Raw genomic sequence first — 22779 nt, 5'->3', positions numbered from 1 at the left:
CGCACACACACACACAGTATTCCTAAGCCTATGTGTGACAAGTTGATAATAATTAATGAAGATAAATATTACCCAACAACAGTGGTGGTAAAGTCTTGGCCTCTGATAAGTTTGACTTTCTTTTTTTATCAGTGTTCGTATGTCCAGAACACTTCGGTTTTGCCCCGGGCTATTATATTTCGACTGCCAATGATACCGAGGGCTTCTTTAAGTGCCTCCATGCACGAGAAACAGTGAAAACTACCTTTAAACAGGACATGACAGACTACCTACATACGCTTTTACAGGGTCGTATTCGCTCGGGACTAATATTATCTGAGGTCGCTTTTTCCGAACCGTTTTTCCGAAGGTAAAAGTCCCCGTAATTTTTTCTGACATTCTCCGGATTGCTGATAGGCTGTCCCTGTCAGTGGCACCTGTACAATCCAATCACGTTTGGGAAGGAAACAACAAAATACTGAATCCACAGGTTTTTTTTTTTTAGAAAAAGTAACAAGTACTTATGGTTATGGAAAATATGGTTATGATAGAAATGTAGCGGAGTAAAAAGTACGATATTTTCCTTTCAAATGTACTTCAGTAAAAGTCATTAGTACTCCCCCAACATGATACTCGAGTAAAGTACAGATCCCTAAAAAGTGTACTTAAGTACAGTACTCAAGTAAATGTACTCCGTTACTATCCGCCTCTGCATATAACACACACACACACACACACACACACACACACACACACACTCACAATTCCACACGTGGGCCTCTTAGTGAACAGATACAAAGTGAAGAGGAAGTCCTCCTCAGGTTGGGGTTTTTCTACCTTCTGCTTCTGTCCTACATAAATACATCATCGCAGACAGTCTCATCACACACTCACACACACTCTCACAACAGACATCTCAGCTCATCGGGTCAGCACTCATCTTTTTGTGAGAATTTTGTATCTGCTCCAGTCCACAAGGTAAGACACTGTAGCTTACTAATTAACTTAAGGAGAATTTCATAGAAAGGAGCTGACAAATTGTATTGAAAAATGAAGCACAGTTTAAAATAATTGATTTGATTGACACATATTTCACAGTATTATAACATTATGTATTTTCAGTATGAACTTACTGTCATATCTCATTCTGTCCTGTCCTCCAGATGCTTGCATTACTCCTTATGGGCCTCTACATGGCGCCATGCTGTCAAAGCTCTGAGAGTCACCAAGAAATCATAGAAACTCTCATGGATCATGGTGGGTAACTGATCTCTCGCTTCTGAACATTCACACCATTTGTCTCCTTACTTCATTTGGTGAGTGTGTGTCTGGGTGTCTTGTCCACTAGTTCTGGTCCTGCGGGTGCCCCACGATCTTCCTACCACGATTGATGTTCCTCTGATCTGTGGAGAAGCCCATCACAATCAGGAAGTGTTTTGGAAGAAAAACGGTAGTAAAATAGTTTTTATTACAAATACTACCACTACAATTACTACTACCACTACTACAACACTTAGGTATTAAATACTGAAATTCTGTTTAATAAACGTATGCTGACTACAGAAAGATGTCATGGAGTAACAAAGACAATGTCTCCCTTTGAAATATAGTGAATCATGTATCGTAAAGAGGAAACATTCCATTAAAGTAGCAACATTATTATTAGTTTATTTTTTCAGGGACAATGCAGCGCACATTATTACACACATAGCCATCACAAATCAATGCATAACAGAGTAGGTAGATGTGTTACATGAAAGGTTTCTATCCAGATGGCTAATTTGCAACCCCAGTCCCTGGGGTGTCTTTTACTTATGTTTACAAAAGAAAATGTCGACTAACCTTATGAATTAGCTCTAACAATCTTGCATGTGTCAGGTGTGGAGCCCAGTCCAGCTCTGCAGGGGAACAACATCACAGTGCCGGTGCTGGAGATGGATGGAGGGAACTACACGTGCCACCTCCGTTCAACCGGGCAATACCTGAACCACACTCTGGTCCTGGTGCAGCTGTACCCAGACAACCACACAGTCATCCTGGAGAAGAAATCCCATGAAGAAGGTGAGATGTGGTGTGTGAGGAAGGATGAGAGAGATGGTGATAACATAGACAGTGATCCAAAACCAGACAAAAGATGTGACTAGAAATGCGCTGTGATTGCAGTTGCTGAAAGGTTTTGTTGAATGATTGGAAAAGATTGAACCCTGAAGGCCTGAAGAATGTCCAAATGGTTTCTGTGCAAGTTACAAGCAGTTTGAGTGACAGCGAAAGCAAAATCCTTCGAAGCTGTCCATTTTTTACAAACAACAGGCACAGCCGAGCTGAGTCAGTGTAAAGGCAGAAAATGCCTGAAAACCACATGTCGAACAACTGGCTCTCACGCAAATACCATAACTGCTATTTGAAAAAGGATTGGACCGTGAGATGAAGGAGAACTTCTTGAACGTAGAGATGTATTATTGTCCAAAAAGGCCAGAAAATAACAAAATAACAGCGAGTTCAAAAACATGTAAAAGATATTTCTCTGCTCAAAATTTTACATGGGGCTATATGAGGAAATTTCAGCTTCAACTTGCTTCCACTCTAACAAGATGCAATACACACGTATGGGGAAGGCTGAAAAATCTTTAAAATAGGAAATATGAAACTCACGATATCTGAAAAACCGCTGGGGGCCATCACAGCAATAAAGTGATCCTGCAGCATGGGAGAAGGGAAATGAGATAAGAGAAGGGCCGGAGGTAAAGTAATAGCAGCAAGGGAAGAGACGCTGTCCTGAAGCTACCTGTTATTTTAACCCTTAGTATTCTAGTTCTGTTATTTGTCCGTACTGTGATAAGGCACAAATATAATTACGTCGATGATGGACGCATGAGGAGGAGGCAAACTTGGAGTACTGAATAAATGAATGGCATTATCTTTGTATGTCATGGTAAACATATTTCCATTACAACCTGTACCCATAAACAAACTATAAAGTGCCAGTGGTCATGGGTTTTGCTAACTCCTAGTGTGGTTCTAAGGTACTAGCTACAGGGTATAAATGTTTCGTATTTGTGAGCTAAGCCTTCGCCATAGTGAGAGAACGTGCTGCTCTGTGGTGAGAGTCTTAACCACCATGTTTCTGAAACCTTATTACGTCACTGTCAATTTCACACCTGCTGTGCTAGCGGTGTAAACAAAGGGCAACCACGGTTAAGTTAGCGTAAAGAGAAACCTTGTGTTTGGCGCAGATGTTTGTTCTACTTATATGATGAACATTTTAAAGGACATATTTCACAGGCCTTTATGTCGTCTTCCTCACATTGTAAGAATCTGTGGACGCTGTGTGTTTTTTTGAGCCCTAAAACAATTAGGCCAGAGGTTCAAACGTCTAAGGATAGCAGAGGCTGCTATGTACATATTAATGTTAAGTGTTCTCGTCCATCGACAGGTCACATCCACTGCTGGGCACTCAACTACGAAGGCTCCTTCCACTGCAGCTGGACAAGAACACACTATCGATCCAATGCCGCCGTGGTGCTGGTGAAGGCAGAGCGGTGAGGGCACACGTTTACTCACCTACATTTGCTGTAGTAACTTAGAATGACATATAGTGATACTTTAAATGAAATTGGATTATACAATATCTCCACGTGTATTCTTACTTTTAAAAGATGAGTACATTTCTCGGCTTATATTAAAATTTACTTACCTACACTTTAGAATGAAAGATCTTTTTTGGGGTGATACTTGCTCATTGTGTTTAATCAATGTCCCGATGCAGAAAGTCTGAAAACATAAGCTGCGAGCTGAACACTGACGGGTCAAGAATTGACTGCCAGGATGCAGACTGCCAATACAAAGAGGAGCAGCATCGCATCTCTATCACTGTTTACCTGCGTAGCTACTGGCGCCTGGAGGCCTACACAAGGGAGTTCTTCCTGAGAGATATCGGTAACACATTTGTAAAGCAGAATATGGCGATATCCCATTCTTCCCTCCATCCACTTCTCCACTAACAACCACCCCCCTCCTCCTCTATCCTCTTCAGTGAGGCCGGAGCAACTCCCGTCTTTGCGAGAGGCCGAGGGCGGCGTGTTTAGCTGGAACTACCCAGACTCCTGGGAAAAGCCCTGCACCTTCTTCCGCCTGCTATTCCAGGTCAAGATAGTCCACCACAGAGACTCCTGCGACGCCATAGATCACATCAGGGTAATCAGTAAATGCATGATGTATGTTGTATGTGCAGTATGAAGGTTCAAGGTTAATTGTTTGAGTCCTACTTCTCTCTCTTTTTGCCCTGGGTAGCTTGACACCACAGAAGCAACTACATATGAGGTCAACATCAAAACCAAGAAGTATGTTTTCTGCGTGCGGGCACAAGACAAATTCACAAATGGACCGTGGAGCAACTGGAGCCAGTATGTGTGAGTACATGTATTCAATTGTTTAGGCAAAATAAGGGAAACAAAATAGGGATGTAGATGAATTTATGATGGATAAGTCATCTTTTATACCAAATAATATCAATATTCATAACAGGAGCTAACATCTAATCTGCTCTGCTCTGTTCTGCAGGGTGAACAAGCACAGAGCCAGCCGCTAACTTCTGTCTGTGGACCGCAGAGCTTCACACGTCGTCATGTAGTTTGCAGGAAGTATTGCGATGAATGTGTACCTGTACAGTATTTATTCAAGATATTCTTTTACTTTGTCTTTGTGGAGCCACAGTGTCAAACACACACCTGTGACAATCAATCGTCCATGTGTAATTTATTTCTGCTTGTTGTTGCATTTCAACGCACAAATGCAGCTAAAATTCCCTCCCTGAGGATCTTTAAATAAAGTCATGCTTGATATCATATAACTTTTTCGTCTCTGCTATTCAAAACAACACATTATTTGGGGATCTTGTCAATGACGATACAAAGGAAATGCTTTATCATGTGGGATTTATTATTGTCCACGGTACAAAATGATCAACAAAACACAAAAAAGCTTGTTACAAAAAAGGTTGTTTTTATTCTCATATTTACATGTCAGGAGGGCTGGGATGAGTACAACACAAAAAGGCAGGAAAACACCAAACTGAAATCTGAAAAATCCCTTCCCTGATGCTCCACAGAGGTTCAGGTTAACAAGATTTCCTTCTTTAACCCATAAATTAAACCGCCATTAATTGATATGTTTACATAGTGGGTTGCCTACGCTTTTTTGTCAGTTAAAGCAAAAAGCTGAACACGAGCTGAATGCTAATTCTCTGTGTGTTTCGGGGACTGTGAGCGGATCGCTTTACATCACAGAGTCTTTTCATCCGGTGTTAAGATCAGAATAGTGCTTAATGCAAGGGTTTACAATCCACACTGCTCAATGTGCAGCCAAGGTACAGGAGAGAAAAAAAGTAAACTTATATGAAGACGACACCTGCCTGTACGCCAGTGTCCGCGAGTGTGACTCAACTTCTTGTATTTCCAGTCGCCGTCCCTCATTAGTCATTTTCGTAAACATAAAGGAGGTACCAAAAAACTTCAATAAAAGCTCTACGCAATGTACAGAATTCCATAACTTCTGCATTAAAAAATAGAAATGATTCTTCACGTACGTCCGAGTGTGCGACCGGCGACAATCAAAATGCAGACAAAAACACACGGGCCTTTTCTCTGCGCTTTAGGCTCACACACACACCCATCCTCCCACGGCGGCCTGACCACCTACACATACCGTATGTACGACGTCCTACAACTCGCGGGCCTCTGCGACCCCTACATGTAACAACAAGTAACACTAATTTTTTTTTCTCCCCGCAAAACACGTGTGCTTCCACTGTCAGTCTTTTGATGCGATGTGTGTATCACTCTTTACCTCAGGAGATGCGAGGATTATTGCATAACGGCACAAGATAAATAGTGTGTGTCCAAATTGTAGCTGCTTATGCTGGAGGGTTTTTCTTATGAGCTTTGAGTTAAAACCGTCAGTGTCGGCGGGACTAGTGGTTAAAGTCTCACCCGTCTCATTACTCTTGAGTGTAGTGAAATTGTATTTGCCTTTCTAACACCAGACGGCTCTGACGCTTACAGGACAGTGAAAAAGTGTTTTGGGGAGGGCAACGTTGCACCGTCTGCGATGTCGAGCTGCTGAAATGTCACCCAGCTAGATTTTAAGAAATGTTTTCAGGTGTGTATGTGCGTGTGTGCATGTGTGCGTGTGTGCGTGTGCATGAGAGACGGGAGAGAGACGAAGAGAGACGGAGAACATGCAGATATATAAACAATGAAAGCCCATCTCAGTCCTGAGCTTGAATGTTGGTAACTGCAGGGTACGGATTTGGGATAAATGAGTAGATCAACCTGTGTGTGTGTGTGTGTGTGTGTGTGTGTGTGTGTGTGTGTGGGTGTACTGAGCGGCGGGACAGTTGCAGCCGACCCAAGTCTCAATCCCGATGGAATCCGTCTTCAGTGATGCTGCCGCTTAGATAAGTACCTGTGTACATGCAGAAGGTTATCATTTGTTAGCTGCTACGACACTGATGTGAGAGGGTATTCCTGCTTAATGTGTGTGTGTGTGTGTACCCACCTCTCCCAGTGTTTATGGTTGAGTCCTGTCAAGTCCTCGAGCTTGGCGATTTCTTTGAGGTACTGGGCCAGTTTATACAACTCCCTGTCTTTCTCTCTGTTGAGGTGGGCCTTCATGAAGGGTCGGATCTGACACACACACACACACACACACACACACACACACACACACACACACACACACACACACACACACACACACACACACACACACACACACACACACACACACACACACACACACACACACACACACACACACACACACACACACACACACACAGTGTTATTTGATGAAGGAAGAGGCAGCTTCAGTCACGTTGACGCACAGTGTGTGACCTTACCTTCAGACCGTTCTGTGGGTTCATGAGGAAGTTTCTTCCAATGTCGTCAAACATTATGGTGTTCTTCCTGCTGTAAAACTCGGCGTACTTCCCCCATATGACGCCCAGAGGCTTCACCTGGAGACGCAAACGCACGTTAACGCTGTCACCTCATCACAAAGCACCACATACCTGCTAACTCAGGCAATGATGGCCAAATCAAGTGTGCAGGAGTCTCCACAAAGTGCAGTGAAGTGGACAGAGTGAGGGGGAATGACACACTCACCTCCACCACGCCTCTCTTAGGGGTGTGAACTGTGATCATGGCCGCACTGTCCAACATGAACGTGACCTTGTAGTTGGGGTTGTCTGTCACTCCCAGCTCCTACACACACACACACACATAAATAAATAAATACAAACAGAGTGTGTCAGTGGGCTCCGTTGTTCTCCAGCTACAGAAAGACCAAATAGGTTCTAATGATGAACAACACTGCCACCCCTTGGCAATTGTGGGTAGTCGGTTTAACAAGCCGGTGGTAATAACAAGAAGAAAGGACAAAAGAAATGGAATCCTTACTTTCATTTTGGCGTCGATCCACTTCATACTTGTGGCAGCTAAAGGAGAGAAACAATGATGACAATGTGGCATGTATGGTATGTTTCAATGGACTGCATCAAAAGAGAGAGGAGAGGAGAGGAGAGGAGAGGAGAGGAGAGGAGAGGAGAGGAGAACAGAGGAGACATACACCAGATCACAATGTCGTAGTCTTCGTAGGCTGAAGTCAGAAACTCGTGAAGGTACGGCCTCATCAGCTCTTGACCCGTTTCCGCACACGACTTGTGATCTAAAAACACACACAGCAAACAGACATGAACCACAATGTTTCTAACCACTTCCCGTTAGTTGTGCTGTGTGTACAAAAACCATTCACTATGTCACGTAATGTACAGCTATGATTTTACAGGACAGGAGGTTTAGTGATGTACGGAGAGACGCCAGAGGTCCTGTCACTCACCAAACAGTGTGTAGTCCACATCTAACACCAGGAGCCGCTTTCCTTCTCTGGGAGGATTCATCTCCTCCACCTTGTAATCTTTCACCCTACGAGCAATCTTAGCAAGGTTCTCCTCTCTAGAAATGTAGAACACACACGCTACTCACACACTCCTCCTCCACCACCACCACCCTGCTAAAAGTCTTGGGAGAAATCACATCTGACCTGTTCTCCACTTCAATGACCTCCTCCTCAATGTCAAAATCGTTGACCACGTCGTCGTTCTCTGGGGGAGGGGCTAACACGTCTTCCTTCACGAGGAACACAAACACATGCACGGTTACAGCCGCAAATTCAAGGACTTTGTCGTGTCATTCAAGTCCTCACCGGATCGCCATTCCACTTACCAGGCCCTCCTCTCTGGTACCCATCATCATGATCTTAGTGTTAGGCTTCAGCTTCAGAGAGCCCAGCTTCACCTCATCCTCCGCAGGCTTACCTGAAGGTGGGGACCAATGAGTAAAGAAGTAAAGAAGTGTGTTACATTTGATTGAAAATCAGCATCCAATCAGCATTCAGAGGTTAATTGGATACACGCAGAAGTAGTAATTGGCCAAGCACTAATGCTGATACTAGACCTCCTGTAAGCGTACATGAAATACTACTAGTTTACTACTACGACTACTATTACTACTTGGTTCAATAGTAACACGTCTTCTATTGTTCCTAAGTCCTAAGTCTGTTTCCAGCCCCTCAGTGTGTCATTTCTGAGACCAAGCTGTAGGCGTTGACAGTATGCAAATGGCCACGGTTCTGATTGAGTTGTCCACAATGGAACCTCTGAAAAACAGGTTCACAGTAACGTGCGGTCCAAACACCCATACGTGTTATAAGCTCATATTTTGCCTCATTGCAAGCTGTTGGTTACATTTCTATTTCTTTATATCGCGGTCCTACTGTGACCCAACATTCCAGATTGTTCTGGTCAAGATGTCCCACTTCCCTGCTGACACAAACCCCAGTGTCTTCTCACCTTTGACTTTGAGTCCCAGCAGCTTCTGTCTCTCAGGCAGAACCCCCGTCAGCGTCTTAATGGACTGTTTGAGATCCATCACAGTGTCCTCCTCTGACAGCGAGCTGATGGAGTACTCCTGACCTCCCCACTTTATGATCACCGACACTGACATAGCTCACACGGGCTCTACACACATGTACACACACACACACACGCGCGCACACACACTGCTGCGGCTGGAGTTAAATAGACAAGCACACACACTTCGGAGCTACAGACACAAACATGCGCGCAGACACCTGAGGAAAAAGAGGGAGGGGGCAGAAAATGACGGGAGGTGTCAGGGGGAGATGACCGACACATTGGCCGCACAGCTCCTGATGTCTCCGGCATGACACGGCTAGCATCAGTTAGCAGCTATGGATCAACTCGAGCTAGCCAGCCAGCTAGGCTAACGTTAGCTAACAGAGCTACGCGGTTTGGTTGCTCTTACCTTGTGTCGTAAAGTAGCAGGTGATGGTCGCCAAACGCTGTGAAATGTTTGTGAAAAGTTAGATGATTGAACGAACTTAGTCCAGTTTCATTCATCGACAGATACACTCTGCACTTCCTGCAAGCTTGCCGGAAGTGACGTACGACAAATGCTTCGTTACCATAGACACTCCAATTGGAAAAAAGAATAGATTCTATTACGATGGAAAAAAAAACTTCTTATGAATCATTTTATGTAATGACATGTAATGACGTCAGAACACTGAGGTAAAAAAAAATAAACATGAAACATTACACCCAAGTTGTACCGCTAAAAGAAAATCACGTTCACGGTTTAGATTTATAGGGGTTACTTTATAGCCCCTATACTTTATAGCTACAATCCGGTACTATGCAATGTTGTTAAAGATCCCTGATAAAAAAGATGATGAAGATTGCATGTCGATCAAATACTGGAAATGTTTGCATCATATGTGAACACTAAAAGCAATCTCTGCTCCAGTGACACATGAATGTCTTGTTTGTCAAATGAAATGATATCATAAAATTGAAGCATAAAGTTTAAATATTATCTAGTTACACAGGTCCTAGTCAACATTTATTACTTTTCTCATTCCTCTCTTTCTCCCCCCCCTCCCCCTTTCTGTATCAAAATCTCATAAATGTCCCATAAAGGTATGCTCATTGTCATGTCATGTGCTTTCCTCAATAATAGTAATAATAATCATAATAATCATAATAATCATAATAATCATAATCATAATAAAAATAATAATAATAATCTAGTACTTAACCCCTGATTAACGCCATTAATTATATTGCCCCTTGATGGAATTGAGGACCAACAAAATGCTGTTTCTTCATTTACATTAGGAAGTAAGAATTTATAACGCACATTTATAAATTCATTTACTGCACTGTTGAAACTGGAGAATAATTATTTAAAAAAAACTAGAATAGATTTCGTGGGGTAATCATATTGCGCATGCGCAGTACATTTTCCTCAACACTTGCTAATGGCTGCGAGGTGAGATGAGCGGACGGGCCGCATCTTCGGAGTCTGAGACGCTTCCATCGATGGGACCGTTAACTCGGGTGGTGCCGAGTTAAAATGGTTGATATCCGACCTGAAAAGCACCCCGAAAGTGATTTACACACTGCGAAAATCGTCCGTGAGATGTAAGTTTGACGATTTGTTCCTTATTTGTCGCTAGCTCGGAATTTCTCGTAGTGCTAACTGGGCTGGCTAGGCTAGGCTAACTTTATCTGCCCCGGCGCACGGATGGCGGATTTGTGGCTAAGAGCAACCAGTTAGTGCTTATAATAATAAATAGTAATATGAGGTTTTGTGGCGTCGGCGATGTTTAAAGCGCTCCAAACACGCTACATTGTATAAGTTGTGTTGCTATTTATGTTCCGCAGTGTGTTAAGTTAGCTTCGGTGTTGACAGCGGCTAAGTGTTGGCGCTGTGCCTGCTGACAGCTCGATGCAGCTCATCACCTCGTCACAGCTTGAGTGCCGCTTATTTAATCGTCTCGTTTACATTTCCAGCCGATCGTGTTTGGAGAAGTTTTAATCACTCGTCTGGCTTGTTGGGTCAAATACTGACAGTGTTGATAAGTGTTGCAGTGTTCCGGTGCAGCGGGGACAGGAGGGGGGCGGGGGGGCCCCAGACGATGGGGTTACTAGAGTTCATGTCATCATTAACTATGCAGCCTCACACTACCTTCGTAACATCTCAAGTGCAAATGTCTCAGTTAAGCGAATAATGTCGTGAATGCCTCCAGCCAGGCCGAATCCGACCGCATCGAAGCCCGGAGCTGCTCACGAAATACGGCAGGTAACAACTCGGTCAGTCGCGTTACATAAGTTCAGGTTCGAGGAAGTGATTTGTCTCCTGTTACGGAAAGTCGCGGTGGAAACACAGTTACGTAAGGTTGATCAGCAACCTGTCCTGGGCTGCGGGGATGTGAGTGGGTGGACACACAGCCGTTAGCAACCCGGATAAAGTTAAACTGCTGGAAGCGATGCCTTGTGTTAAAATGCCACATCAGAAGTGCGAGATGAAGGGATGCAGCTTTGCTCTGTGATGCGCGGAGCAACTTCACACGACGCCCCGCTGTGTTTTTATGAGGACAACATCATCCCGAAGGCTAATTCTCCCCTTCAAAACGAGCTTCAAACAAGGAACCGTGTGTGAAATGACCTCTAGCAGTTCGTCAAGCGCAGGGATGTAAACAAAATATTTCCTAAAACACTGCAGGAGCCCTGCTTGGTTGTTAGTGAGAAGCAACGTGTTGCACTTGCACTCCTGCGGTGCAGCGGATTTACTGCACTGCTGCTGGGTGAGGGAGCGAGAGAGAGAGAGAGAGCTGCTGTGTGGTAACGATGATAGGCTTATCAGGATGTGGAAGGAGGTAAAGCTGAAACTGACACGAGTGTGTATGCAACCTGCAGCTTTTGATGACAATGAGAACATTTTCACAACTTCACAGCTTACCTTGCAACATAAGGTATCATTATATTAGTGTGTCTGTGTGTCTACCTGTAAACACACGCTGCTCTCTTTGGGAACACTAAGTTAATAAGAATGGAATGGATGAAGAACATTTATAAGGCTGTAGTGTTTCACTTCAAGCTTCTAAAACATGTATTTCAAAAACAAAAACAAATATAAAGGTATCAGTAAAATGAACTGGTACTTTGTTTCACTTTGCTCATGAATGCAATGCTGTTTCGCAATTCATTCTTAGCCCGGCGGACACACTGATGTCATTCAGAGAAGTAAGGTCTAGATACATGAGTACACATCCTTTGCTTTGTGTTTAACAGGGTTATAAACACTTCTGTAAAAATAAAAAAATCACAAAGTGCATTTAATCTGAAACGTTGTAGTAATGGAAATGTGCATGCAAATAAGTAACGGTCAGCGTTGAAGCTGTGTGCATGCAGCAGGTCATTTAGGTCTGGATTCATTTGGGTACACTCCAGACCTGAGTGGTGGTTGGCTGATAGATGTGAATATGCAAATGAATGTTTTGGTAGAAGGTGAAGGCCACTTGTTGTATGTAAACGACTGTAATTCATGGCTAGACCTCCAGCCTAGTTATTGTTCCAGGTTGTTACTGGCTGTATTCCACACAGCTACTCTCTAAACACACAAAACAAAAGCGCCAGAGAATCGGAAAGAGATCGACACAGAGAGAATTCAGTCTCCACCCGTCTTCCTGATTTAACATTGCTTCTCATAAGACTTTATTTACATTTATTTAAATGTCTTTGTTGTTGGTATATTGCACGTGAAGCCAAACACCAAGTGGAAGACATTCACTTTGGCCAGGGTGAACGTATGAATTGGCTAATGAAATGATCTGCATAACAATTGTGATCATGGTGGAAATTCAACACCACCCACTTGCCAAATGTTGGCTGTTGCTGGGTAGTTTAGCCTCAGTACATTACCAGACACGGTGGCATACGAATCACTTTAGTTATTGGGAAAGTGTGGCGTGTGTGACCTAAATATTCACTGTTGCCTGTGGATGAAAAGCAAATGTGCTGATTGTGCTGAGGAGGAGTGCTTCTTTGCTTCATCTTTACCGGGTGTGTTAATGAAAACACAACAAGGGGTTGATTGATATGGACACTAGAAATATTGCTGATGGGTTTTGCCAACTGCTGAAAAAGTGAAAGGCCTGAAGAATGTTTACATGGTTTCTGTACCTGAAAGTATGAAGAAAATAAAAGGACCTGAAAGTATAAAGGCTCTTTGGGACATTTGAATGTATTTTAATAGGCTGTTAGTAGCTAGAGTCATGTCGTCAGGTAGGAACACTCACTCATGTGTCCTCCAAACAAATGAATCCTGGTCCCCAATGAGCCAAAGATGTAGCCTGAAAGAGGAAGTAGAAATATTTCCATATTATGACTTCTGTACAGTTGCTGTGTCATTATCAGCTGCTTGCAATACCATGACTGTTCCATTTCTGTGTCTCTCCTCAGCGCACCCACTGTAAACGTCCCATCTTAGTGGTCAGTTCTGCCTGCTGATCGGTCAGAGGTTAAGCTGAGGCCATGGCACTGAAGGGCCGCATGGAGGCGGTACTCAATGTGGGTCTGCGCGTTCCCAGCATCATGCTGCTGGACGTCCTGTACCGCTGGGACGTCAGCTCTTTCTTCCAGAAGATCCAGCGCTCCAGCCTGTCCAATAACCCTCTGTTCCAGTACAAGTACCTGGCGCTCTACCTGCACTACCTAGGTCAGTGATGGTCTGATTGGAAATGTCATTCTCACACACGCACGCACATGCACACGCACACGCACACTCTTTCTCTCTCTCCACCTCCACAAGAACAACAACAACAACATAGCTCGTTTTGCCATTGTTGACAAAAATGGAAATGTTGTCAACCACCGCTGTTGTCAACCGCTCTCTTACCTCAGCTGACAAATGTTTACACATGGTGCCAGACTGCAAATCCTGAGCACATTCTTTGTAAAGATTATGGCAGAGTGATGGGGGATTGTAGACATTATGAAAATCTGGCATTGACAAAAAAAAAAGCCGGAGTTCCCAGGTGTTACCACAGAACAGACTGGTGCAGCCTCTGCCTTTCCTACAGCTTTCCTGTCCCAGTGGTGGCGTTCTGACAGTATGACTAAGCTCTGCCAATGAGGATTAATGTGACCTTGGTCTGAAGCATGCAGGTAGCTGCTGCCAAACTACTAAGAAACCTAACTAGAACACAAACTGGGGAAAAAAAGCATTGCAAAAAGTCTGTGGAGGTTGATTTCAGTCATCTAGCTAAGCAGCAACAGCAGCAAACTGAAAGGCATTCTGGGGGTGAAACCTTCTTATCAATACAGAGCTAGATTAGGAAGATGTAAAACAACACCTGGTTAGACTCGGCACAGAAAGCCAGTAAGGGAAATGTGCGGCAAAGCTCATCCAGAGTCGCTGAATAGGCTGATGAGGTGAGGTTAGAGATCCTGCCAACTTCTGCCAGACTTGGCTGCAGTTGGGTAATGACCGGCGAGTGTATTATATTCTGATGACGAGCGCTGTGGGGACAGTAAACTGGAGGAAGAGGATGTCACGTTGTTGCTGTAAAGAGGCTTTTGCTCTCGTGGCTTTTAATTGACTGTTGTATGATAAGCTTATTGTCAACAGAGACGAAAATAGCTCTCTGAAATTACATAAGAAACATCTGTCTCTCTAACACACACACACACACACACACAGTCACGTACAGCATCTTTTGAATGATTCAAAAGATGCTGTGGTTAAATGGGAAGTATATATATCATTACCACACACACTGACTTGTTTGTGTGTGTGTGTGTTTGTCTCTCACAGGTTACATCTTGAGCTTGGTACTTCTGACTCTGCCTCGTCAGCATCTGGTTAAACTGTACCTGTACGTCCTCACGGCCATGCTGCTGTTTGCTGGTCATCAAGTCTCCAGGTACAAACACACACACACACACATATCAAGCAGTAAATGATTGCTGTATTTGTCCCATTTGTACATTTTAGTTATTATTATTATTAATTAAGGCTGTAAATGCAACCTTTTGTTAAATGTGTTCTCCTCTGTTTTGATCTCTCTTTGCCAGGGATTATGTCCGCAGTGAGCTGGAGTCTGGATTTGAGGGACCTGTATACCTAGAACCTCTCTCCATGAACAGATTCACCACTGCACTCATAGGTACACCATCACGCATGAGGAGACACGAACACGTGATCAGGGTCGACTGCACCGCGCACAAACATGAGCATGATTACGCAATCCAGTAGCTCCTTTCGTTTGGCCAATAGAAGAGTGGAAGTCGCTCTCTCCTTCAATGTGATCTCCTGTACCTCTTTCTGCAATTATTGAGATTGCAAATCTGAATGAATTGCAGCTAAAATGTTAGTTTTGTCGGAGGGATGAAGATTTTTTCCTGCGTGGGTCTGAAGGCCCTGGTTGATCTGCCTGGAGAGAGGAGAGGGAGTCTCCTGTGTTATTTATAGCACAGTCAAGTAGCGAGTTCACTGCACAGTGAGAGCTGGAGGAAGCGAAAAATAGCTCGGTTACTCTGACAAAGATGCACTGCTGCAGAAAGACGGAGAATATTAAAGCTGCCAAATCTGAAACTGGTCTTCAGCCAAATGGCCACTTAAGATCTCGTCTCTCTTTTGAGTGTTTGTCTGCGAGGCATAATTGTTACCATCGTGGGACAGATATAGATATTCTCACACTGGTAGCATTTGGGCTCAGTTGAGACTACTAATGACACACGCACGCACGCACGCACGCACGCACGCACGCACGCACGCACGCACGCACGCACGCACACGCACACACACACACACACACACTCTCTAAACAAAAAACAACATGTCAACAGAAACGGCTCCTAAAACAACAACACTGCCTCCTCCTACAGGTCAGCTGGTGGTGTGTACCCTGTGCTCCTGTGTAATGCAGACCAAGAGGATTTGGCTGTTCTCCGCTCACCTGCTCCCTCTGGTGGCCAGGCTGTGTCTGGTCCCCCTGGAGACCATCGTCTTCATCAATAGGTTCTCCATGATCTTCACTGGACTGGAGGTCATTTACTTCCTGGCTTCTAACCTGCTGGTTCCATACAACCTGGCCAAGACGGCGTACAGGGAGCTGGCTCAGGTACTGATGACACTGGATTCTGACGCTACAACCTGATTCTGCCTAATGTCCTCTGTAGGGAAATGTGTGACGCACTATCATCGTGTGATCTGTGTGTGGAATGGTACGACTTGCTGATGTGCACTTATTCTCTCAATGTCCCAATTTCCCCCATTCTCTTCTTTCCTCTCTCTCTCCCTCCCTCCCTCCCTCCCTCCCTCCCTCCCTCCCTCTGTCTCTGTCTCTGTCTCTGTCTCTGTCTCTGTCTCTGTCTCTGTCTCTGTCTCTGTCCCCCAGGTGGTGGAGGTGTACGGACTGCTCGCTCTCGGCATGTCTCTGTGGAACCAGCTGGTGCTTCCCGTGCTGTTCATGTGCTTCTGGCTGCTGCTGTTTGCGCTGCAGATCTACTCCTACTTCAGCACCAGAGACCAGCCTACCTCAAGGGAGCGGCTCCTTTTCCTCTTTCTCACCAGGTAGGATCATATGGGACAGTCCAGACTAATGAGGCAGGAGGGTAGGAAGAGTTATTGTTGCTTTAAGAGCATTAGGTAGGTAAAGGTATGATCTGGTAGATTGTTATTTGTGGGGCGGGATTGTGGTATGGCGAGCTGAAGATGCACAAATACTTTCTCCCCCCCCCCCCCCCCCCCATCTCTCATGTTTTTCCCTTCTTCTTCTCTCTCCGTAGCGTTGCAGAGTGCTGTAGTACACCGTACTCCCTGTTGGGTCTGGTGTTCACCGTCTCCTTCATCGCTCTGGGAGTCCTCACACTCTGCAAGTTTTACCTGCAAGGCTACAGGGCCTTTATGAATGACAACACCATGCACCGGTCAGTCAGTGTGTTAGCCTGTGTGTGTGTGTGTGTGATGGAGGTATATGGTCTATAAGTTTGGTTTTGAGACGTGTTCTCTATGATGACCTTTAATCGTTCTGATGGTGTTTGTTCCCCGTCCGTCTATCCAGCGGGATGACTGAAGGCATCACCCTGCTGATCCTCGCCGTGCAGACCGGCCTCATCGAGCTGCAGGTCATCCACAGAGCCTTCCTCCTGTCCATCATCCTCTTCATTGTGGTGGCTTCCATCCTGCAGTCCATGCTGGAGATAGCTGACCCCATAGTCCTGGCCCTGGGGGCGTCCAGAGACAAGTAAGTGTGATGACGCTGCGGCTGCTTTGTTTTTCAATGCGTTAAAATGTCGTTGACCTCGTCCTCCATCTCTCCCCTGTAGGAGTTTGTGGAAGCATTTCCGAGCCGTGTCTCTGTGTCTCTTCCTGCTGATCTTTCCGGCCTACATGGCCTACATGATCTGCCAGTTCTTTCACATGGACTTCTGGCTTCTCATCATCATCTCCTCCTCAATCCTCACCTCCCTGCAGGTAACACACACACGTCTCATCCCCTCTGTTCTCTGTGTGCACTGCCGAGCCTCTTTTAAGTTATCTTTAATCTATGACATTGATGAACATGAAAAGGCTCAGACTCTCTCTCTGTCCCCCTCAGGTCCTTGGCACTCTGCTCATCTATATTCTCTTCATGGTAGAGGAGATCCGTAAAGCTCCTGTAGAGAACATGGATGAAGTTATATATTGTGTCAACGGCACCTATAGATTGCTGGAGTTCCTGGTGAGCATGGACACACACACACGATGCTGCGCTCTCTCATGACAAAGGCAGACATTTCACACACAAGAGAGCGTCGATGTCATCACGTTCTCTTTCTCCAGGTGGCAGTGTGTGTGGTGTGTTACGGCGTGTCGGAGACGGTGTTTGGGGAGTGGAGTGTGATGGGTAGCACCATCATCCTGGTCCACTCCTACTACAACGTCTGGCTCAGAGCCCAGCTGGGCTGGCAGAGCTTCCTTCTCCGGAGAGACGCCGTCAACAAGATCAAAAGCCTCCCGACGGCAAGCAACACGCAGCTGGAACAGTACAATGACATCTGTGCTATCTGCTACCAGGTGGGGACTTGTGTAGTGTGTGTGTGTGTGTGTGTTTATCTAAAGAGAGCACTTAGCCAGCTTCTGTGTGTCTTGTGTGTGGAGGAGAGAGAGAGAGAGATCTGTGTTTACCTCTTCTCTTAGGCATCTGCTGCTAATTAAAGAAGGATTCAGGGTTAAAATGAAAGTAAAACTAACAAGATGTTTGTGTGATTAGACTCAACGCAGACAAAAACAAAGTTCAAGTGACAATAAATCAGAATCCGAGTCATTTATTAGCCAACTACTCTGTGTGTGACCCTAGGGAGTGAGCCTCCATGCTTCGTCTTGTTACAACAGCTAAATCAAACAGAACACGTGTGATCAGCTGAATATGTGCAGCTTACATCTGAAAATGTCTCATACATGCACATACACACACCTGCATGTGCTCCTAATGTGTGAAACTTCATCCTGTGTGTGTGTGTGTGTGTGTGTCCTCTCTCCCTCTGCAGGACATGAACAGTGCAGTGATCACTCCATGCAGTCATTTCTTCCACGCTGGCTGTCTGAAGAAATGGCTTTACGTCCAGGAGACGTGTCCCCTGTGTCACTCACAGCTGAAGAGCCAATCACCTGCTGCTGCTGCCGGAGGCTCCGCCCAGGACGCCGCCCCCGTAGCGGAGCAGAGCCCAGCCGGTACAGAGAAACCTTCAGCAGACAACGAGAAGGACTCTAGTACTCCTGACGACAAGCGCAAGGAGGAGGAGGAGGAAGGGGAAGAGGAGGATGGAATTAACAGACCGACCACTTCAGCTGGACTAACCTCTTCCTCTAGTGCGGCCTCATCCTCAGAGGGCTCGGCTAAGACTCCATCATCATCATCACCGCCTCCTCCGCCTCTTTCCCACCCATCTCACTCTCTACAGGGCCCGTCGGTTCTCCCCTCTTCGTCTTCCTCGTCCTCCCTGGACACGGTCCCTTCTCCTTCATCTCCTTCTCGCAGCGTCTCGCACTCTTCCTCCACCGCTCATCACTCGCCATCGCAGCCCCCGACCCCAGCTGAACCTGAGCCCGCCCCTCAGCTGAACCCAGGCTTCCTATTGGACAGCCAGCAGTCGTCCACCCAGGCTATTGGTCCCTCACTACAGCCTGACCCGCCCACCTCCCCGACAGATGAACAGTCTTCTCCTTCATGCAGCCTCTGAGCCCCTTCTTAACACACTCCACACCCACCCACACACCCACACATACACACATATGCATGCACATTGACTAATACGCTGCCCTCTGCTGCCTCCGGTGGTCCCTTCAACCTTTCAACTCACCTCCCAAACCCTTGATGTCCATTGTAAGGGCAGAGGAGACGACCCCATGGCAGATATCACTCAGGTGGTACTTTGACACACAGAGAGATGATTCCATCTTTTGTAGTCGACTGTCTTAGAACGGTTTCTAATGGAAACACGGTTCCATGATGTTTTACATTCATGCCAGCAACGATTTCATGCGTGTGGGCAGAACCTTTCCCACATGTTTGGGTTTTTGTGCTTTTTGGACTCAACACCTGCGACCACATCCAGTATGTAAGGATGTGAGCGGGGGAAACGCAAAGAAACCCCAGGGAAGTGGAATATACTGGCTAATAGATGAGGGTTCTATATCCTATTTAGAAATGTGAACTGGTGACAAACTGAAGTGTGGCATCACAGTATTGGACTTTTCCACACTTTGCGTTGACATCAGGCACGTAGCACAGCCACGTCTGTCACAATCATTTCAAGCGTCGTCTTCATTTCAACGTCTCACGGTGTTGCATGCGTGACCGTTTGCGCAGCTTTTCATGTTTCTGCTGCGGCACAGTTCACAGTGTTCGGGAGGTCGTTCCCCTCTCTCCGGGTCACGGGTTCGAGTAGGAACACGGCGCGACTCCAGGGTTTGTATGACTGGCGAGTCAGAGGTTTCGTTTGGTTTGTTTTCATTTCAGTGAGAGTTTTGTTTTGACAAAGGTTACCCGTTGGGTGACGGACTGTGTGTGTCGGTAAGGACTTGGCATTAACTGACTGATTGTTGTTCCGTGAGGGCCGTCACGGGACCTGAAGCCCGGTGCTGAGCTGAGGAAGGGGCGTGGCCTATATGCAAGTGTTACAGTGGGACCCCCCCTCCCCCTCCCCCCCGGTGGTATTGACCCCCCCCCCCTCCCCGCGCTCGAGCTCTTTCATTTCATCTCTATTATACTGCTTCAACATTTGAATCCTAATTGTTTGGCTGGTCCCAGCAAGAACAGTATCTCCTCGTCATCGCCAGACTTTTGTATAATTGTTAAGGAAAACGTTATTTTTCGGGTACTTTTTACAGCGTTACTGCTTTATGGAGGAACCGGAAGGGGGGAGAGGGGCGCTGACAGGCCAACATGTATCTGAGCCTGCGTCATGTTGAGAGCGTGGAGGCGGCCAGGAAGTTGAAGCTTTGGGGGGGAGGCGTGTTTTCTTTCTCGATTCCTCGCTCACACACTCGCACACTCACTCCCTTTTGACCCAAGCGATTGTTCAGATTGTTGTCCCAAGAATGTGGCTTTGCCTCCTTTTTAAACCGATCACATCAGAGACCAAATCTTCATCATCATCCTCCTCTTCCTCAGCCACACCAAACACTTCGCTCCACGCAGTGATTCTACCAGCAAATTGAGCCATTTGATAGGAAAGTGTTTTGTTTTTTTTTGTCTTCCCCTCCATTCACACTGTAGTACACTCTCACACACGCACACAAACACACACTCGATTGGCAACTGCACCCGTGGGTGGAGGGGAAGCAAAAGTGTGTGATGATAGTCTTGAGTGTTTGATTGGGAGACTTAAAACTTGACAATGCTGAGTCTTGATGCACGCTTTTTACGTACGGCTCGCACGCTGCCATTGTTTGTCACGCCCTCCCCCTCCCCCCCCCCACCCTCCCCTCCCCCCCACACCCTCTAAAACTTTTTGCGACTGCTGTGCGTCTTTGGGCCATCGCTGTCTTTTGAGTTGCGTTTGCACTAATCTGGTTTCTACTAGCAGAGGTCCAAAGCTGTGGTGTGGCTGTCAGTAACCAAATCCCCCTCTGATGTGTTGGTGTAGGAGGAAACAGCCCCATATGTTTGTGTGTAAATGTATATAAACGTCGCTCTATACGGCTTCTATATTAAACCAGAGGAGCGTTGATGTATGAATTAGGTCGAGGCTTGATTTCGCCCCCCCCCCTTCCCTCAAAGCGATCTTGCGCTTGAGTGTTTCCTTTATTACTTTGCCAATGATTGAGGAGTTGTTTTGGAGGGCTAAGACGCTTTTCGGGGGAAGCGAGCCCGGCCTCGCGTAAAGACCAGCCAGTGTTACTGCGTCTCCCACGTCTGCATGACGCGGCCTCCAGCTGGTGTGATCACTCCGGTGCCCTGGACTGTTAGGAGTGGGAACAGCTCGGCCGCAGAGTGACGGGAGACGCAGGGGTAAAATCCTTAAACAGTATTACTTAACCCGCCACTATAACTCAAAAGGTCTTATCAGCCGTTCCAGTTTGCGGGCACTGGGCTGCAGGGCTGAGAATGAATACATGATGAATGTAGGAGCATCAAACCTGCAACCCAGCCGCTTCACTGTTTGTGTTCTTTTTCCTTTTTTTTTTTTTTTTTTTTTTTTTTAAATTGAAGATGAAATGTAGAGTTTGATGTATTTTGCACATGTTCCTCTGAGAGACGGGGACATATGGACTTTACTCTCCAATGATTTTCTCGCGTTGATTTTTAGAATACGGGCTCCATAGTGTCGACCTCGGTTCACGACATGTTCCACGCACGTTCCGGTTTGGTGTGGTCGTGCGGAATGTTCTCCTGCGATACGACGACGGTCACAGGCAAACGTGTGTGTGTGTTCTGGGAATAAGCATCAGTGTTAAATCATGAATAACGGCCCCAAAAAACTCAGCTGTTGATTCGATCTGCATTTGAAGAGGAGCTTGCTGTTAAACTTCACATGTATGAACTTCATCCAAGACCATGTAACCTTGTACACAACATAATCAATATTACAATTACAGTTCTACCTGCCACAAGCTTTAGGAATTAAGACAACAAATCTGTCTTGCTCACGTGTATAAAAAAATGTTTTGGTTGATGCCTCCACCAAGGCCAAACAAGCCAACATTTCTCTTATTGTAATAAAATATTTTCTTATTGCATAACAGCTCTACTGTGAAATTCTTACTCTGAATTAGACCGTCCTCAGTCAGCTGTGTCACCATGTGGTCCTAAAGCGTCCAACAGAAAGGCCCAGGACATAAACACGGCCCTAACATTTCCTCCTGTACGTTTAGACGCCACTACTTTGTCCTTTTCTCCGCTGAACACCAGGAGAAACTCATCCTGGCGCTGGAACTCATTTACTTAACGAATGTTGCATTAGAATCACCAGCTGCAGATTGTTTCTTCCCTTATATATATTTTTAATGAGCGTTGACACAAAAGTGCTGTCCAAATACCTTTGCCTCTGACTGACACACACACACACACACACACACACACACACACACACACACACACACACACACACACACACACACACACACACACACACACACACACAAACAAACGCACATTATGTGTGTTAAGTTTTGTATTCTCCCTGTAAAGGCCTGATGGTGTTCAGAGCTGCTCCGCTCTGACCCAGCCTCCATACAGTTTTGTGTACTTGGATTTGTTTTCACACACACACACACCTACTCTGTAAACCCCCCCGCCCCCCCTCTGTTAAATGCTCCATGGTTTTGGACTCTATGCCCGGCATCGCCTTGGTTATTTTACAAAAACTGAATGTCAAAAATAAAATGA

The 22779-nt window shown here is 45.7% G+C and overlaps 3 protein-coding genes across 3 annotated transcripts; 2 read left to right on the top strand and 1 right to left on the bottom strand.

The window, feature by feature from the left end:
* Nucleotides 1-855: 855 nt before the first annotated feature.
* Nucleotides 856-4810, top strand: il12bb (interleukin 12B, b). The gene is made up of 9 exons (XM_076161321.1): nucleotides 856-957; nucleotides 1143-1236; nucleotides 1328-1429; nucleotides 1858-2040; nucleotides 3413-3518; nucleotides 3746-3915; nucleotides 4013-4173; nucleotides 4270-4388; nucleotides 4540-4810. Exons 2-9 carry the CDS (start codon nucleotides 1143-1145, stop codon nucleotides 4565-4567), a joined length of 963 nt encoding a protein of 320 aa, XP_076017436.1. The 5' UTR covers nucleotides 856-957; the 3' UTR covers nucleotides 4568-4810.
* A 103-nt stretch (nucleotides 4811-4913) lies between these two features.
* Nucleotides 4914-9519, bottom strand: ublcp1 (ubiquitin-like domain containing CTD phosphatase 1). The gene is made up of 11 exons (XM_076161436.1): nucleotides 9363-9519; nucleotides 8888-9168; nucleotides 8262-8353; nucleotides 8080-8165; nucleotides 7876-7991; nucleotides 7606-7704; nucleotides 7437-7474; nucleotides 7143-7241; nucleotides 6878-6994; nucleotides 6535-6662; nucleotides 4914-6441 (listed from the first exon to the last, which is right to left on the bottom strand). Exons 2-11 carry the CDS (start codon nucleotides 9039-9041, stop codon nucleotides 6414-6416), a joined length of 957 nt encoding a protein of 318 aa, XP_076017551.1. The 5' UTR covers nucleotides 9042-9168; nucleotides 9363-9519; the 3' UTR covers nucleotides 4914-6413.
* An 832-nt stretch (nucleotides 9520-10351) lies between these two features.
* LOC143009213 (RING finger protein 145-like) lies at nucleotides 10352-22546 on the top strand. Its single transcript, XM_076161244.1, has 12 exons — nucleotides 10352-10540; nucleotides 13364-13619; nucleotides 14718-14826; nucleotides 14978-15069; nucleotides 15791-16026; nucleotides 16303-16478; nucleotides 16694-16834; nucleotides 16969-17151; nucleotides 17234-17381; nucleotides 17506-17628; nucleotides 17730-17963; nucleotides 18437-22546. Exons 2-12 carry the CDS (start codon nucleotides 13436-13438, stop codon nucleotides 19127-19129), a joined length of 2319 nt encoding a protein of 772 aa, XP_076017359.1. The 5' UTR covers nucleotides 10352-10540; nucleotides 13364-13435; the 3' UTR covers nucleotides 19130-22546.
* Nucleotides 22547-22779: the final 233 nt, after the last annotated feature.

This window comes from Genypterus blacodes, unplaced genomic scaffold (genome assembly GCF_046128005.1).
Source record: "Genypterus blacodes isolate CSIRO-AG114 ecotype Tasmania unplaced genomic scaffold, CSIRO-AGI_Gbla_v1 ptg000111l_1, whole genome shotgun sequence".
In the NCBI taxonomy this organism is placed as follows: Eukaryota; Metazoa; Chordata; class Actinopteri; order Ophidiiformes; family Ophidiidae; genus Genypterus; species Genypterus blacodes.
Note: the sequence above shows the minus strand (reverse complement) of the source record. Positions and strands in the feature narration are given on the sequence as shown.

Bases quoted from the DNA above. Each gene is read 5' to 3' on its own strand.
- il12bb (XM_076161321.1), top strand. From the start codon at position 1,143: ATGCTTGCATTACTCCTTATGGGCCTCTACATGGCGCCATGCTGTCAA. The intron at 2,041-3,412 runs GTGAGATGTGGT...GTCCATCGACAG, and splicing joins GAAGAAATCCCATGAAGAAG to GTCACATCCACTGCTGGGCA. The intron at 3,519-3,745 runs GTGAGGGCACAC...GTCCCGATGCAG, and splicing joins GTGCTGGTGAAGGCAGAGCG to AAAGTCTGAAAACATAAGCT.
- ublcp1 (XM_076161436.1), bottom strand. From the start codon at position 9,041: ATGTCAGTGTCGGTGATCATAAAGTGGGGAGGTCAGGAGTACTCCATC. The intron at 7,475-7,605 runs GTATGTCTCCTC...TCTCTCCTTTAG, and splicing joins CTACGACATTGTGATCTGGT to CTGCCACAAGTATGAAGTGG. The intron at 6,442-6,534 runs GTGGGTACACAC...GCATGTACACAG, and splicing joins AACCATAAACACTGGGAGAG to GTACTTATCTAAGCGGCAGC.
- LOC143009213 (XM_076161244.1), top strand. From the start codon at position 13,436: ATGGCACTGAAGGGCCGCATGGAGGCGGTACTCAATGTGGGTCTGCGC. The intron at 17,152-17,233 runs GTAAGTGTGATG...TCTCCCCTGTAG, and splicing joins CTGGGGGCGTCCAGAGACAA to GAGTTTGTGGAAGCATTTCC. The intron at 17,629-17,729 runs GTGAGCATGGAC...CTCTTTCTCCAG, and splicing joins ATAGATTGCTGGAGTTCCTG to GTGGCAGTGTGTGTGGTGTG.